This window comes from Aythya marila, assembly GCF_965140915.1.
Source record: "Aythya marila genome assembly, chromosome: 3".
NCBI lineage: Eukaryota > Metazoa > Chordata > Aves > Anseriformes > Anatidae > Aythya > Aythya marila.
Window position 1 is genome coordinate 3,445,151 of NC_139044.1, and position 15,032 is coordinate 3,460,182.

General features: G+C 35.8%; 1 protein-coding gene across 4 annotated transcripts in view; it reads right to left on the reverse strand.

Annotated features, from left to right (window-relative positions):
• PLCB4 (phospholipase C beta 4) overlaps window positions 1-15,032 on the reverse strand; it is a 204,901-nt gene that overhangs the window by 42,499 nt on the left and 147,370 nt on the right. For 3 of the 4 annotated variants that reach the window (XM_082757585.1, XM_082757586.1, XM_082757587.1), the window contains 9 exons: window positions 14,783-14,873; window positions 13,780-13,875; window positions 12,164-12,264; window positions 10,453-10,488; window positions 7,578-7,719; window positions 6,879-6,963; window positions 6,528-6,652; window positions 4,559-4,610; window positions 2,142-2,244 (listed from right to left, as the gene is read on the reverse strand). In XM_082757585.1, coding sequence (XP_082613711.1) covers window positions 2,142-2,244; window positions 4,559-4,610; window positions 6,528-6,652; window positions 6,879-6,963; window positions 7,578-7,719; window positions 10,453-10,488; window positions 12,164-12,264; window positions 13,780-13,875; window positions 14,783-14,873 — 831 coding nt within the window. The remainder of the gene's footprint in view (window positions 1-2,141; window positions 2,245-4,558; window positions 4,611-6,527; window positions 6,653-6,878; window positions 6,964-7,577; window positions 7,720-10,452; window positions 10,489-12,163; window positions 12,265-13,779; window positions 13,876-14,782; window positions 14,874-15,032) is intronic. The other variant, XM_082757588.1, reaches the window with a different exon arrangement.

Below are 15,032 nucleotides of genomic sequence, written 5' to 3' on the forward strand. Positions count from 1 at the left end.
CAAAAGCTTTATACAGAGCAGATATTTATTTAATCATCTGAAAATGGTATAATTACTGGTAAAATTGCACTTGGAAAAATTATGATAAGACCTTAAATATAACCTTTATTTTCATTTTAGTTCTCTTATATGAGCTTACAGAGTAAGCTCTACAAATGTGAAATGTGACAAACAAAAAATGACTTCACTCACTACGTTATGGTATTAAAAGTTATAAACAAGTCATAACACAGGAGCCCAATTAGCTGCTGTCTACAGAGGCATTCAAAGTTTTAACAAAATATACTGAATGAAACAAGCACATTGGACACTACTATTTTGCAACTGCTCTCAAAATATGCTTTAAACTTTTCTGTTCAGAATCCATTATGTGTCTCCTTTACAAAGTTGTAAAAGGAACGTATTGCTCTTCTTTCTCTTTGGTGCAGGTTTTATAGAAATCACATGTCAATCTAATTCTATATTCTTTGTCTGGAAAATGCATGATGCTTAAAAAGCAAACAAACAAGCAAAAAAACACCATGCATGACTCCTCCGTATTGCTATGTATATAAAGATTTGCTGTGATTTTACTTCAAGTCAAGATTAATCTAGTCACAGCAGGTGATTACTCCAGGGCAAATTTCTATTCCATCAAGATGATCTATTACTTAAAAATACAGCTAACGATTTCATTACTAAGATCAAGGAGGGAAGAAAATCATTGAAACGCAATTTTGCAGATCTAAGCTTATTTGAGACATTCTTTTCTTTTCATGATCTAACATTCTTCCAGGGAACACTCTGGATAACAAATCTGAAAAATTTTGTGGTTGAGGGGCACCAGCACTGGCTTTGGTGTACTCTTACAGTTTTTTATTTTTAAATAACGGTATGCATCTACAAGGGAAGTCCTGCTCTTTGTCAGGGCTTTTAGCTATCACTGCAGTACAAATAAAATTCAGAATCAACAGACTATGCAGCAGAAGATGGACTCCTTGTATAACCCTGATCCATCTCTTTCTCTTTCTCCTGTGCGCTCTTCCTGCTGTTTACATCCACCGAGCATGTTTTCTATTTAATAAGATTGTACATTCTCCTCTGTAAGGACTGTATCTTCCCACATGTCAAATATGCACAGCATTCTTCAGCAAAGCCCCAACTCAGAGTAGGCACCAAACAGTAATCATTGCAAACAAAACCTTTTATATTTTTCCTCCACAAATCTTGAATGAATTGGTTGACAGTATTATTCCATTCTTACCGGTTCAAGGAAGAAGCATGGAATTATACACAAGTTTTAGTCACTCAAGAAAAACACATGACAAAATAAGTGATCTAAGAACCATCTCTAGTGCTTTGTAGCACAATGTTCTCACCACCAGATCCCACTTCCTCCTTGGAAAGATTGTGCTGCCTTTAAATTTTGTTTTAATTTTTAAGTTTTTATTCTTCTGTAGGTGCAAATGAAACTTAATTGTCTACAATGCACAATGAATCCTTGTTCAGAGAGATTTTGAGATCTCTGCTACACACAAAAAGAGACAACTGAAAGCCAAACTTTTGTTAAGCTGCTCACAGGTTATTTGAGCAAAGAGAGTCAAGTGTCAAATCAGAAAATAGGATTTACAAACAATTACCAAAACGCGATGCCTAGCTATGTTTTGGAACCACAACAGAAGATTTACAGACTTTGCTAGTCATAGATGATTCTAAAGTAATGACCTCAATCACAGCCACTTTTCTCACAGAGCCACTTTTCTCTACTTATTTTGAAAATATCCTGTCCACATATGCCCATATTCCTCCTTGCCTTGTAGTGAGGAGTGAAATTTGTACAGTTTCATACTATCCACATAAATGAACTCCACTCATTTGCTCATTTCTGATGTAAAGAAGAGCATGAGAGGGCTTAATGTTCAGTGAAAATGTGTAATAACAAATCATTTCTAATTATATCATGTTCAATTCAGATCAAGTAAACACAGATGTCTTAGCCTGCAATCAAACAACAACAATAACAAACAAACAACTACAAAAAAAAAATATCTGAGGACATACAGACAAGCCAAACAGTTTTTGCAGCTATCCTATTTCTATTCACATTTAAATGTGATTTTGGATGTTCTGAGATGACAGAAGTTTGTCTGTAGCAGTCTTACCTGTACAGAACATGTTGCAGCAATTACACCATCTACAGGAGTTTCAGAGAAAGGGTCAAACGTTCGATCTGGTCGCCGCATGAAATCTGGCTTAAGTAGATAGCTTATTTCAAGAAAAAGAAGAAGAAAGTTATTCTTTTGTGGAAACTGTACTTGTATTAACTACATAATAAATGGAAATGGATGTTCTAGCTTCAAACAACAAACTCTTCTACAGTGCTGTGAAATACAGACTCATTCTAGCTGCAAGTGTGAGGAAATAACACTGCGTACCTAGAATAGAGATAAATGTTATTCTTAATTTTGAATTACCAGCTAGTGAGGGATTAAATCAATCCTGGATCTCAAGAGGAAAATAAATGTAATGTAATAAAGGACATTTCAAAATAATTTAGTAACACATTTTAAAAATACAGTGAGTTATCATATAATAAAAAATAGATGCTCCCATTTACTTTATTTCTTTAATGCTTTTGAAAAATACAAAGAAAAATGCAGAAACATACAATTTTTTTATTTTTATTTTTTTTAAATGAAATACTTCCAGAGAGTCAAGACTCATACAATAAAATTCAGCTTGAAGCTAATTTTTTCATCTCAGTTATAAAACCTTGGGGAAAACAGCTGATGTTAGTACTGACAGATTGTTAATTATAGTAGCACGAAAGGTGCTACCATAATAACACTTACAATACATCCCTGAGGACTATACACTGGATCAACATATCAATGAAGCTAATATGTGCACTGGTGAATCAAAAGCCAAGGATTCTGCCATCAGAATAAAATAGTAGCTGAGCCACAAAAATGCTACGCTATATGAGAGGAATTTTGTTCCACTGGTGGAAGAAAACATGTAACTGGAGTCATCTTGCTAATTCTGTAGCTCTGACAGACAGCAGTTGCTAGTTCTTTTTTAAATTTTTTATTTATTTTTTAAATCCACACTCTAGTCTCTCTAGCAATCACAGGTAGACAATGTTATAAAGGCCTATGCAGGATTCATGAATAATTTAAAAAATGCTAGAAAAACTTTGAAAGACAGACTCTCAATGCATTTTCTCCTATTTTTCATAACACGGTTTCCATTTAGGAAAGTAATATTATTTACTATTCTCACATTAAAAACGAGTGCAATTTTATAATATTTTACGGATTTAAAGTAGACTACAGGCAGAAGGGAACTATCTGAAACATGCTAAGCCTAGACTTCAGACCTGCTGAAATAAAAAATATTCATGCTCTCCTTTCACCAGCATGAAAACTGTAAATCAGAGAAAAAAAAGGATAACAGACTGAAGGAAATGTATTTTTTTTTATTTTCATTGCCCTGAGTATTTTCTCTCTGTGATGAAACAGCACCACATTTACAAAATATTACCACTATATTACTATCTATTACCACTATATTACTGTAATAGCAGAAGACTCACACAAGAACCAAGAAATTTAGTGGATAACGAAGCCTGTCTCAGAGAATTTGCCAGAAGTACATAGTTGCTCTTCTCCTAGGCTAGTGAATCAAATAAAAAAGGAACCATACTCTGGCATAAGGATTTTTATTTTTTCCTGACATGACCAAAGACCGCACTTTTGAGAAACCCAACAGCATTTATTGGAAGAGTTCACATTTGAAAATAAGGTATGGAGAGGCGAAGTACTATGCTGACCATTCTGCAGAAGAAGAATTTTTACCAAGTTCCATCTACTCAGATTTTCCTTCTAAATAAGACTTCCATGAGTAAAAGAGTTGTTTCTTTTCCAGGATGAGCTTGCAGACTTTAATGTGTTTCTGGACTGTCATTTCCTACAATTCCTCAAACTTTTTCCCTTCTATTGATATTAAAGATCAATCTATCCTATTAAGGTATACACTCAGCATCCAAAAAAAAAAAAAAAATCTATCAACATTGCTTGAGAACCCCTTTTCATGCAAAAATAATGAGCAAGAACTTAGAGATGAAACACCATTTTCTGTGAAATCTGCTCTCCACACAAAGTACAGGCTAAAAACCAAACCCAATCAACCAACCAACCAAAAACCAACAAGGACAAAAAAAAAAAAAAAAAACACAGGGAAATTTGGGTATTCTGTGAACTTGCAATGAATCTTCAGTCATATTTTTGAAAAAAAAAAAAATAATATTGAAAACAGAAGCTGAAGATGGATTTAAGTAACTGTGAATAGTATTCCTGATCATCTTCATAATTTGTACACAAAGCTTCTTCTATCTCATCTTTAAAAACTGTGCATCATTAAAAAGCATATTCATTTCCCTGAATTCTGTTAATTTCTACTCCTCACTTAACATCCCATTTTTCTTTTGTAACACATAATTAATAGTGACAAAATTTTATTAAAGCCATAGTAAAGAATTCTGATACACAGTGACAACAGTTTAAATCACATCACTCACCCGCATGATCCATTATATTCAAATTTTCCTTGATTCAACTGCATTGCTAAATCTGTCAAAAGAGAAAAAAATTACTTTCTTTCTGAATAATGCAGATCATGAACAATCCTTTTTAGAGAAGAAAATAAGACTGTGTGTCCAAAATAATCAGTTTAAATGAAAATTTAAATTTAATGCATATAAAATACACACAGACCTACAAACCAAAAGGAAGCAATATGAAAACTTCAGGCTTCTTCACAGTTACAAAAGCTTTATCAACCACGCTGAAGCACAAGCAGTGCTTAGAAAACGGTTTCTCCCTGAATTCAAACATAGTCTGTGGTTGTTAAATACCTGGGATAGGATTTTAGTCATCTAACTTTTGGCATTTACAGTACAGATTGTTCTCTTCATGCTAGTGATCCAGAATCACTTTAAATAACAGACACTTTTAACGGTGAAATTAATTTTGTTCTAAGATAGACATCTAAAGCAAACATTCTGGAATTGTGTATTTCTCGCCAGTGATCATACAGAACCACCTCTGATTAAGATGCCTGTATCCTGATGTCTTAAAGAAGGCGAGATGAATATTGCTCTTTTTCTAAGGATTTAATTGAATAAAGTACCACAAAAAGAAACCACAGATATCACAGCAGCATTGCTTAGTTTCAACTTTTAAGGCACCTGAGTTTTATTTGGTGCATTATTATGGCATTTGTCTATAAAGACGGAAGAGTAAACAGAAACCCTCTCCCAAACTTTATATGTTTTCCTGTGGGTTTCAAATTACACTGGAACACAACATCCTTGTTTAGCAATAACAAAGGTCTTCTTTTGCTCATAGACACTACTTATAAAAGGGAACAACATTTCTTCTATATGTTCTCTGTTACACAAAATACAAGATTTTCATATGCTCATATGAGGTATTATTTACCCTACTGGACAGCCTTAGCTTCTATTTCCTCAATTGTTCTTCAGCTTGCCAGCACCGCTGGAACATGGAAGACTAACAGAGGAAAGTTGTTCATTTCCAATTACAAAATTAACACTCTTACTTTGCAATACAAAGGGGCTGAGAACAATGTGCAATGGGCAGAAGCAGTACTGGGAGAAGAGTTAAGCTTGCATATGTGCTCTGATCTCCAAACCATGTTCAGTAACTGGTTTACGAGCAGTTACTCCAGTACAGCTTTCTCTTGCCTCCTCAGTTAGAAATCAGTCATGGCAGGGGTGCCAAGAACAGAGCTCGTGATCATTAGAAGTTTCTACAGTACCAAAATCACCTTTAAAGAAAAGAAAAGCAAAAAAATACAGAACATTGGTCCTATCACAGCTACAAGATGAAAATGGAAAAACTGCTCTTTTACATATATAGCCGAAGACATTCCTATATAAATTATAAAAGGAAACAAAACAAACACCCTGTTAGTTACACTCACACCTTGATTGAACAGAACAACAGAACTCCTCTCAGTATCTGCTGTGGAGAGGCATTTACAGTCCTGGGTATTGTTCTCTAAGATGTGATCTCAGACCTCATTCTTTGATGCTAAACACATGACTCTCTAACACTTCACAACAGTTGGTCTAGAAACGCACTTGGCACAGTCACTACTTTTTACCATCTTAATTTGTATACTCCCTTCATCTTTATTTTGGAGATGCACACAAAACTGTGCCAAAGCAGTGTTTTGTGAAAACAGCAATCCCCCTGCAATTAATATTTTTATTAATAAAACATTATCATTTGAGAAGTTATAGTACTCTTATTATTTTCCCATGAAAGGAGACTAAATTTTCCTTCAGAGTAGAGCTTTTTAATTGCTCCTTATCTTACGCTTCCATAATTCCCCCCCACCATATTATTTAGCCATATGTCCGTTTCCTCAAAAAATGCCAGAAGCAAATCCATGGCATCTGTTTGAGAGTTACTGTCCAAATCATTCTTTAGGATCGAGGTTCACTGGTCGTTGCTGCCTACCTGGGGTCTGATAGTTCAGTGAGACCATCTGGCAGCCAGCGTTCCAGAAAATTTGAGGCATGTAATTACTTGAATCCACTCGGCCTCCCTTTGGGTATATCCGACTCATTTGTCGTTTATTATAACTGTATAATTCATCAAGGAAAATGAAATAACATCATAGAAATGCATGGTCACATCCTGGTAACTTCAGTATTTCTTACATTAATCTTACTGTTTCTTATAAAGCTACTTTCTTTGTTCCACTATAGACATGGAACACTGCAAATCTAGAAGTGTCCATTTGTTGTTTATCTGTAGCATTAATAGAGAGGAGGTCCTAGTAATAGCCAGGAGGACTTGAAAGGATACTTCACAAACTCAATGGCATGGGTCTTCAAATACCCCAGTCCAACTGATTCATTGAAAGAAGACATGTTATGATGAATATTACGTTCTAGAAAGAAGAGACAAGATATTTTAAAGCACTTTTGTAGTATCATATTCAAAATAATACACTATGCCTAACAGAAGGATATAGCAAATTTAGGTCTGCTTCCCCGTTATCTGTCACTCATTGAATCAAATTATACTGAAGAGAAATTAAGCAACAGTTCTGACTTGCTATTTTCTTTCACTTCCTGGGAAATAATCAAAACTTTAATTTTTTCATTAGGAGAAAATTGCTTTTTAGAGCCTATGTTGTGTTGCTAGATAAGACAAACAACATGATAAATGGTCTAGTAGTGCAATATAAAAGCTTCAGCTAACTGCTGACCACTGTGACAACCACTCTCACCTTACTTTACTGAAAGATGAAATAAAAAAAAAAGGTAATTTATTTGAAAGGGTCTAAAGAATATAATCAACCCCAACAGCTTCATATTCTCCTAGTAATTTAGTGACTCCATGTGGATGATCAATAGAATAGCATGCTAACTTTATATTCAGGGAGACGGATGACAGTCATTAAACTAAATCTATTTCTAAATTCATGAAATATAAATATTAAAAAAAACTACCTAAAATAAGCAGACAAATACTTTTATTTCATTCAACCTTTTATGTTACCTTCTGCTACATCGAAACCTTGAAATTTTACAGGCTGAGCATAGTTGACCATTGTTGATAAATATGGATGTATATTTGTTGTGGCACCTACATATTTGTAAGATGCCATCCACGCTTGTTCATCTTCAACAGTTACTAAACCCTGAAAACACATTAAAAAGAATAATCATTATTTATGTATGCAAATACTGATAGATTTTAAAATGTGACACAAAAGTATACCCAAATCTGCAGAAAGTTAAAGAAAATGCATATTTATATAAGAAAAGAGGAAATTTCATGTCACAAATTATGATTTATTTTCTTGCTGATATATGCAGCAAACATTCTCGATATTACAGGATGCATGTGAGAGGACTGATGATCAAAAAAAAGAAGATCCTAAGCAGTGGGTAATATTTCATGATGTTAGTAGGGTAATTTTGGGGATAAAAGAGAAACGTTACAATGGACTGAACAATGCTGGGAGATCATGCTCTTTGTCACATAAATTCCTAAGAACTGCAATTTAGTAAACATTTTCTGATAAGAACTGTGGAGTAGTGCACACTGTATACTGAGAACAACTTTCTCAGCATCAAAACACAAATTGATTCAAATGCTAATTGTTACTTATAAAAGCAAACCAAAAAAATAGGATTTGCAGCTTTCATTGGAGAGATAGATGTCACAAGACCAACAAGAGACATGGTACCAAGCTCATATCTCTGGCCACTTACAAGAATAAACACGTGAACCCATGATTTACGTGAGGATGCACTATATTTTAATAGAACTGCAAGTTTTCTGCAAGTATCTCACATCATAGAAAACCACAATATGAAGCACTTCTCATGTGGATCTACCTGCCAACTTTTGCGGATCAAACTGTCTACCTGTCAATCTTCCTTCCACTTTTTCCTTTCCCTAAATCAGTTTGAAACATATTCTTTTCACTGGGGAGAAGAAAAAAAAAAATCTCCGTAAATTCATGCAAGTTCTGCAAGGTTTACAGTTCACAGCATTTTTCCACAAACTTGTTTGCTTGTTCTCCTACCAGTGAACCAATTACCAAAAAATCTAGCATCCTGTAGGCTGACTGTGAACTTCAACACCAAAGTACTAAGGTACTAAGTATCTTCAAAATTTCTTAAAGCACAGCTTTTTATTTTCAGAATGCAATCCGTGCTTGTCAGGAAATTCTCCTCCATTATTGTATCAGCAAATAGTGCATAACAGTGAATAACTGCAAAGTCCTTTCTTAAGCAGTAAGCATCATCATACTTCACAGCATTAAAGCATGGAAGAAGGCAGTCCACAGTACCTAAACTACTGCAACTTATTTATTCGGGAAATGGAAGATAAAAGTAAATGTGAATCTACTTGTCAGTATTATGGGCATTTACCTGCACCTGCTATATAGTTCTGACATGTTTCAAAAAACAAATTCCAAGAAAAAAATGTACGCCCTGATATGCTAAGATTAGTCACAAGGACTGTGTGGAATAGACAAGTTACCAGAATGAGTCCAGGTACACATGGTTTTATTCACAGTTTAGACTGAATTAAACTTCCAGAGGCCCATGAAATCAAACTGATGCTTATTTCAGTGTTGCTCACCAGGGCTCAAACCAACTGCTTTTCAGGAATCCAAATGTTGAGGGTTCACAGATTTGTTTCCCCGAATATGCCAAATGATGCATGCTTTTATTAGTAGAATATAGGCTTTTTTGTTAGCAAATCAATATTTTGTAATATAGTTTAGATCAAATTAAGGCCAAATTCCTTCAAAGGAAACTAGTGCATTTCAGGTTCATCATTGTTGGAAGGCCAATATTCAGGAAGAACTGACCGCTCAGCTTCTAAAAACCAGGCTTCTTCAATGTGCCTTCTGCTGACTGCTCAGAACTGCTAATCATAGTTTACTATTTTGATCCAAAAACATGTAAGTACTGAATCACAGTGAAAAGGAATTCAAAACTTTATGCATTAGTGCTGAACAATAGCACCCTGCAGGGTACAGCTGTATGACTAAATTACTGACACACCATCTCTATGACCATTTTCTAAGACAATCTACTGGCCACTAATTTTATCTTGGTTACCTGCAGACTTGCAATTTTTAACAATAAACAGGCTATGCTTTTTGTAGTGTTCACAGCTAATAATTTTGAACTTTAAAACTATGAACTAGGGAAGTGAACTAGGGATGGGATGTTTCTTAAAGACTACAGAGACAACGTAATGGTTACGACAGGACATGACACTTTTAGGGGAGAGAGAGAACAAAGGGAGAGTTGATCTTTCTAGGTTATTTGTACCTCCCCACCATCAAGAAAAGAATCAGAACCCACTTAGAAAACAAAATAGACTGAAACAAAGTGTGGTTAGAACAGGAGCAATTTTAATGACAGAAGAGAAGGATGGAGAAGAGTGGAAGGAGGTGGAAAGAGTCTTACAGAAGGGATTCTTGGGAGAAGATAAATGCTGAAGTCCCAAGGGAGAGCAAAAGGAGGAAAAAGAGAAAGGAAAACAAAGTGCAGTCAAGGTAAGGGAAAGGATTAAAAATAAAACAAAACTCAACCAAACAAAATAATGGGGAAGATGCATCTCAACACCATCCAAAGAACTGCTGCTTCCCAGTGCATGACATTTGAGACTGAGATCAGACACTTCTAAGCAGGTACAAGTCATGCACTCCTGTTTGTCCCCATGTTTTCTGAGACCTAACAGCAGTATACAACTAAAGAGGAGGAAAGGAGGCAGAGTCACTTTCAGAAATGTACTGTAGGAGAAGTGAAACTGCACATAAAATTGGCAAACCACTAAGAATGCATGTAATATGTATTTTATATATAAAGCAATAAAACAAACTATGTAACAGCCTACATGTCACCTTTTTATTGTTTTCTTGCTCAGAATCTTCAACAGCCTAAGGGGAAAAAATATATATGCATTACCCAAGGAAAATGCAATAGGAAACACTCACAGTAAGGAAAAAAAATTCAAAAAGTTAATGCATTTAGCAAAAAGTACACCCTTTTCCACTTTGTTGCATGGCTCATCTGTCCCATATGCAAAAATTTGAAGTTTCTTTCAAATTTGGGTACACAAGGTAGGAAAGTCAGCAGCTGGCTAGCAGTTAGAACAGGAGAGAGGATGCCAGACAGTTAAGCCCAGTTCTTATCACTAGATGTTGGGGACTGGAAATTTCAGAGAAGAATGGAAAAATGTCACACCAGAATCATCTGGATATGTAGGCTGCCAGGACTCTGAAAACTTAAGGGTTAAGAAAGCTGTAAATGTGCTTTAGATGTCCATGTTTGGAAAAGGCCTATCTCAAGATGCTATTTGCAATGGGACAAGTGAGCCTCTCTGCTGTCTGTCTTCAATTATAAACTGCCAGTACCAAGTGTCTTAGATAAATGTTGACTTGGCTCTGAATATACATTCCTAAAGAATAAGGATCAAGTCACTGATCAGCAAAGAAGCAGAGGAGTTAACAAAGGGTATATATTGATGATGAGTGACTAATTTGAAAAACAAAATAAAAGTAATAAACAGAAAAATGCTCAGGTAGTTAAGGACAAGCTGATTTAGCAAGTGAAACCAGCCCTACAACAGAGGAGTTAAACAGTTCAGTGCAAAGATCCACAAAAATACTGAAGAAGCAAAGATGGAGAACTGAAGAGAAACCAAGAAGGTGACAGGTCTGATGTCTCTGTGATACTGCTGAAGAGAGACACAGTGCCAAGGGCAACATCTACTATGAAAGATTTTCTGTACCTATACTTCTATCTGTAGTAAGATCCAAAGGTAGCCAGGTAGGTGAGAAGTGGCCAAAACACTTGAGTGACAGAGAAGCATGATCTGATAAGATACCTTAGTACTCAATTTTTGTTTTGTTTTGTTTCCCTGTAACAAGTAGCAATACTGTCTTCAGGACCAGAGCAGGCTTAGTTTTGAATTCCAGTGGTCTGTATCTAATTATTGTCAAGCAATATTCTGTTCCTGAAAACTAAATTGCACTAAATCAAGCACCAGTAGAACAAAGGGGACTCTTATGCTGTCTGCCCCCTGGCTCTCTGGTACAGCCCCACTGCAGTACCACCCCTCTGGAGAGTGATCTTCCTATTTTGCCTTTAGTGCTGCAGATGAAAGGGACAATCTACCCTAAGAGTTAATGATAAAGAATCCCTGAAACAAAGACATAGGATGCAGCCTTGCCAGAAAGCTTTATTGAGCAAGAAAGCTGATATTCACCTCATCTTAGGGCTCTAAAACTGAGATGCAAAGTGAAATATCAGAGCCAGAGGGAAGAAACTGCTTGCTGCCTTTAATTAGTATGTTTGGTCAAATCCTCCAACTTCATGTACACATTTTTTTCCTTCATACTCATTCTGTTTCCTAAATAAGTATTCTGCCCGAACAAGCAGAGGGTATTTTGATCTACAAAATTTTGTCTTCTCATGAAACATTAGGAATCTGGTGAAGATCTTGTGTTTGACTCTTCTGATTGTGCTGTGATGCTTCCACAAAACACAATGTCTTTTACACCCACCTCCATGGAAAGCTTTCAAAGAGATATAAGAAAAAAGCAATCCCACCTTTTTGACACTGATGGCAACAGCTTCTTTTTGACAGTAATCATCTACAGTAAGGTCACTTCCAAATTTGTATTCTGGATGAGCTTCTTCTTCTTGGTCAGCTGCACAAAAAAAGAAAGAAGGATCAGTGCAAAAACCACAGCAAAATGCTGTTTTAGTGTGAAACATGAAACAAATAATAGTTGAATACACAGGTTTGCTTACAGCATACCTTTATATAGAAATAGAATCCAGGGTATTCGATTTCCAAGGATTTAGTAGTAATAAATTACAGATAAGGCCTTAGATTCTTGTGGTTTTGACATGGTTAATAAGGGATATTATTAGCATATTTTTGAAGGAATCATTGATTTAAAAAAAAAAGGGCAAAAAAACACTACCAACAAAGAAACAAACAAACAACAATGCACCAGCAATATAGGCTTGGGGTAATAACAAGAAATGAAGGCAAGGTTCTCTAACTAAAGATGAAAAAGGTTGCCTGCATCCAAACTCCTCATGTGCCCCTGTTATAGGGGATCCTTCCCATTTGCTTTGAGGGTGATTTTCTGTTAAGAATATGGTATTCTCAAAGAAGCTAAAAATGTCCCTTATTAACAAAAAATCATTAACCACATTACACAGATGGACTTAAACAATAATTTTAGAAAATACTTATTTGAGCCTCTTGAGGTCTAGCACATAATTAATAATAGCATTATTAGAAATAAGCATTCCAATGGAAATCAGCTTGCCAAACAACAGAATCTCCTCTGTGCTCTTAGGTCATTTGAAAAAAGACACTAAGAGGCCTCTCCAAAAAATCATTGTACTTCAGTCTCTTCCAGAACTGTAAGGACAGACACCGTGGATCACCAAGAATATCTATCGCATTGAACTCTACTGACTGTAACAGCAGTGGCTTTGTGCTAGGAAAAATTCAAGGAGAGGATCAAGGGATAAGCTAAAGCTGGGACATTTGCTGTCAGAGTCACAGGGTCACAGGCCAGTGGTCCAGACACTTGCAGGTACTGAATGATTTATCCCTTCAGAAGGTGGACATAGGTGAGGTAAATCACAACCTAAAAATGTTTTTTTCTCTGTTGGCCATAAAGACTTTCAGCATCATTGGCTCATATCTAGATGTTAGAAGGCATCTGAAGTTTGGCAAGAAAAATCCTATCTTTGATTTTATCCTCATAAATGATAATGCAATAATCCAATCTGATGTTGACACAAGCATTATAAATAGTAACAAAATCCCTTTTGGAAACAAAGATTACTGGTTCCCAGTCCCTCTACCGCCTCCCTCCCTCAACACATATATGTACAGTGAAAACTGACTTTGTTTCTGCTCCAGTATGATTTCTGAACAGTAAGTAGAAGTAAAAAATTACCACTAGTACTAACTGAGCTCACATTTCTACCACAGCCCATAACAGAGCCAAGAGCAGTTGTAGTATCTATGTGAGATGAGATGGCAAGGCTGGAAGTCTGTATAAATGGTCCTGCATTGAGCCCACACTTTCTGCTCCTGCCACAGACTGTGACTCTGTGGGTAATGCACATACTACTGATGCCAGCCTACTGTTCTACAATAGGCAGTGTTTGAGAGCCCCTCTCTATGAAATCCTCACCACTTTCTATTTCTTCTTCATTATCATCCTCCAGGATATTTACAGGAGCAGCAGTTTCTCCAGCCTCCATCATCTTTTTCAAAGCATCAAGCTGTTCTGTTCATAAGAAAAATAAAAAGTAATCATTCATGACATCAACAGTTTGTACACAATTAAATACATCAGAACAATTATAAATGATTCTCTGATCATGAGAGATACTTTTATTTAATGGGATCTTTAAGATCGAGTTTTCAGTTAGCAATAAAATTTTACAGAGCATGAACATCATTAGACACATACTGTTCTTAGATATGAAAAGTGGTCAGTAAGAGCTGTATCCAAAGCTCACTGAAGTTACAGAAAATATTTCCATAGACTTCAAAGACCTTTGGAGTGAGCATATTAGTTCTTCAAAAGATAAGTAGACAGCTATCTCTTTGGTGGTTGATGTATGCAAATGGAGAAAAGGCACTTGAATTTTCAGTTGTGTTGCCTTGTGCGTTTCAGCGAGACAGTATGAACACAATCATGTATCACTGAAGTCAGCAGAAGGTCTGCATGCTTATCTGTTACTGGAGAAGGACCAGGGTCTATCACTTCAGCCATACTGGGAACTAAGATAGCAACATTATTATTACTGAAAGGAGATAAATATCAGAACTGGCAATAACAAGAAGAAGAGCAATTTGAAATTCCATTTCATTTTTTGCTTATCCTGGAAAAACATAGCAATGTAAACATACCAGTGTAGGCAGAATTTACTAGAGATCCTATCTGTGTTATATTTTAGCTTGAACAGCAATCTGATAAAGTCCCAGGGTTACATTTCCAGGTCTGTCTATGCCCTTGCTGAATGCAGATAGCAAGGCCTAAGCTCTATCAGTCATATGAAACACAAGGGCAAAGTATCATTTACATGTAATTCATATTCTTTAACAGAAATGTATGAGCAATTTGGAAGCCTTAGTAACAAAGTCCATGCAAATTAATCTAGACTTCTGTTTAAGACAAGATTACTTACTTTTTTCTACTTCAGGTTTCAACCTTTTATTCTTTATGAGAATCTTTCTTTTGAGGTCGTTAGGAGAAGGTAAGGCTTTACCTGGATCAAGCTGTAAAATAATTTATAGAAAAGGTTTTAATGACATCTATTTGACCTCTTTGTAACTCAGTTGGGGATTTTGACATTAGGACTGTAATGGTAAGGGGCAGTGAACAAGCAGTGCCACCTCAGGCACAACCCTTGGAGGTAGTCTGACTAAAGTTGTCTG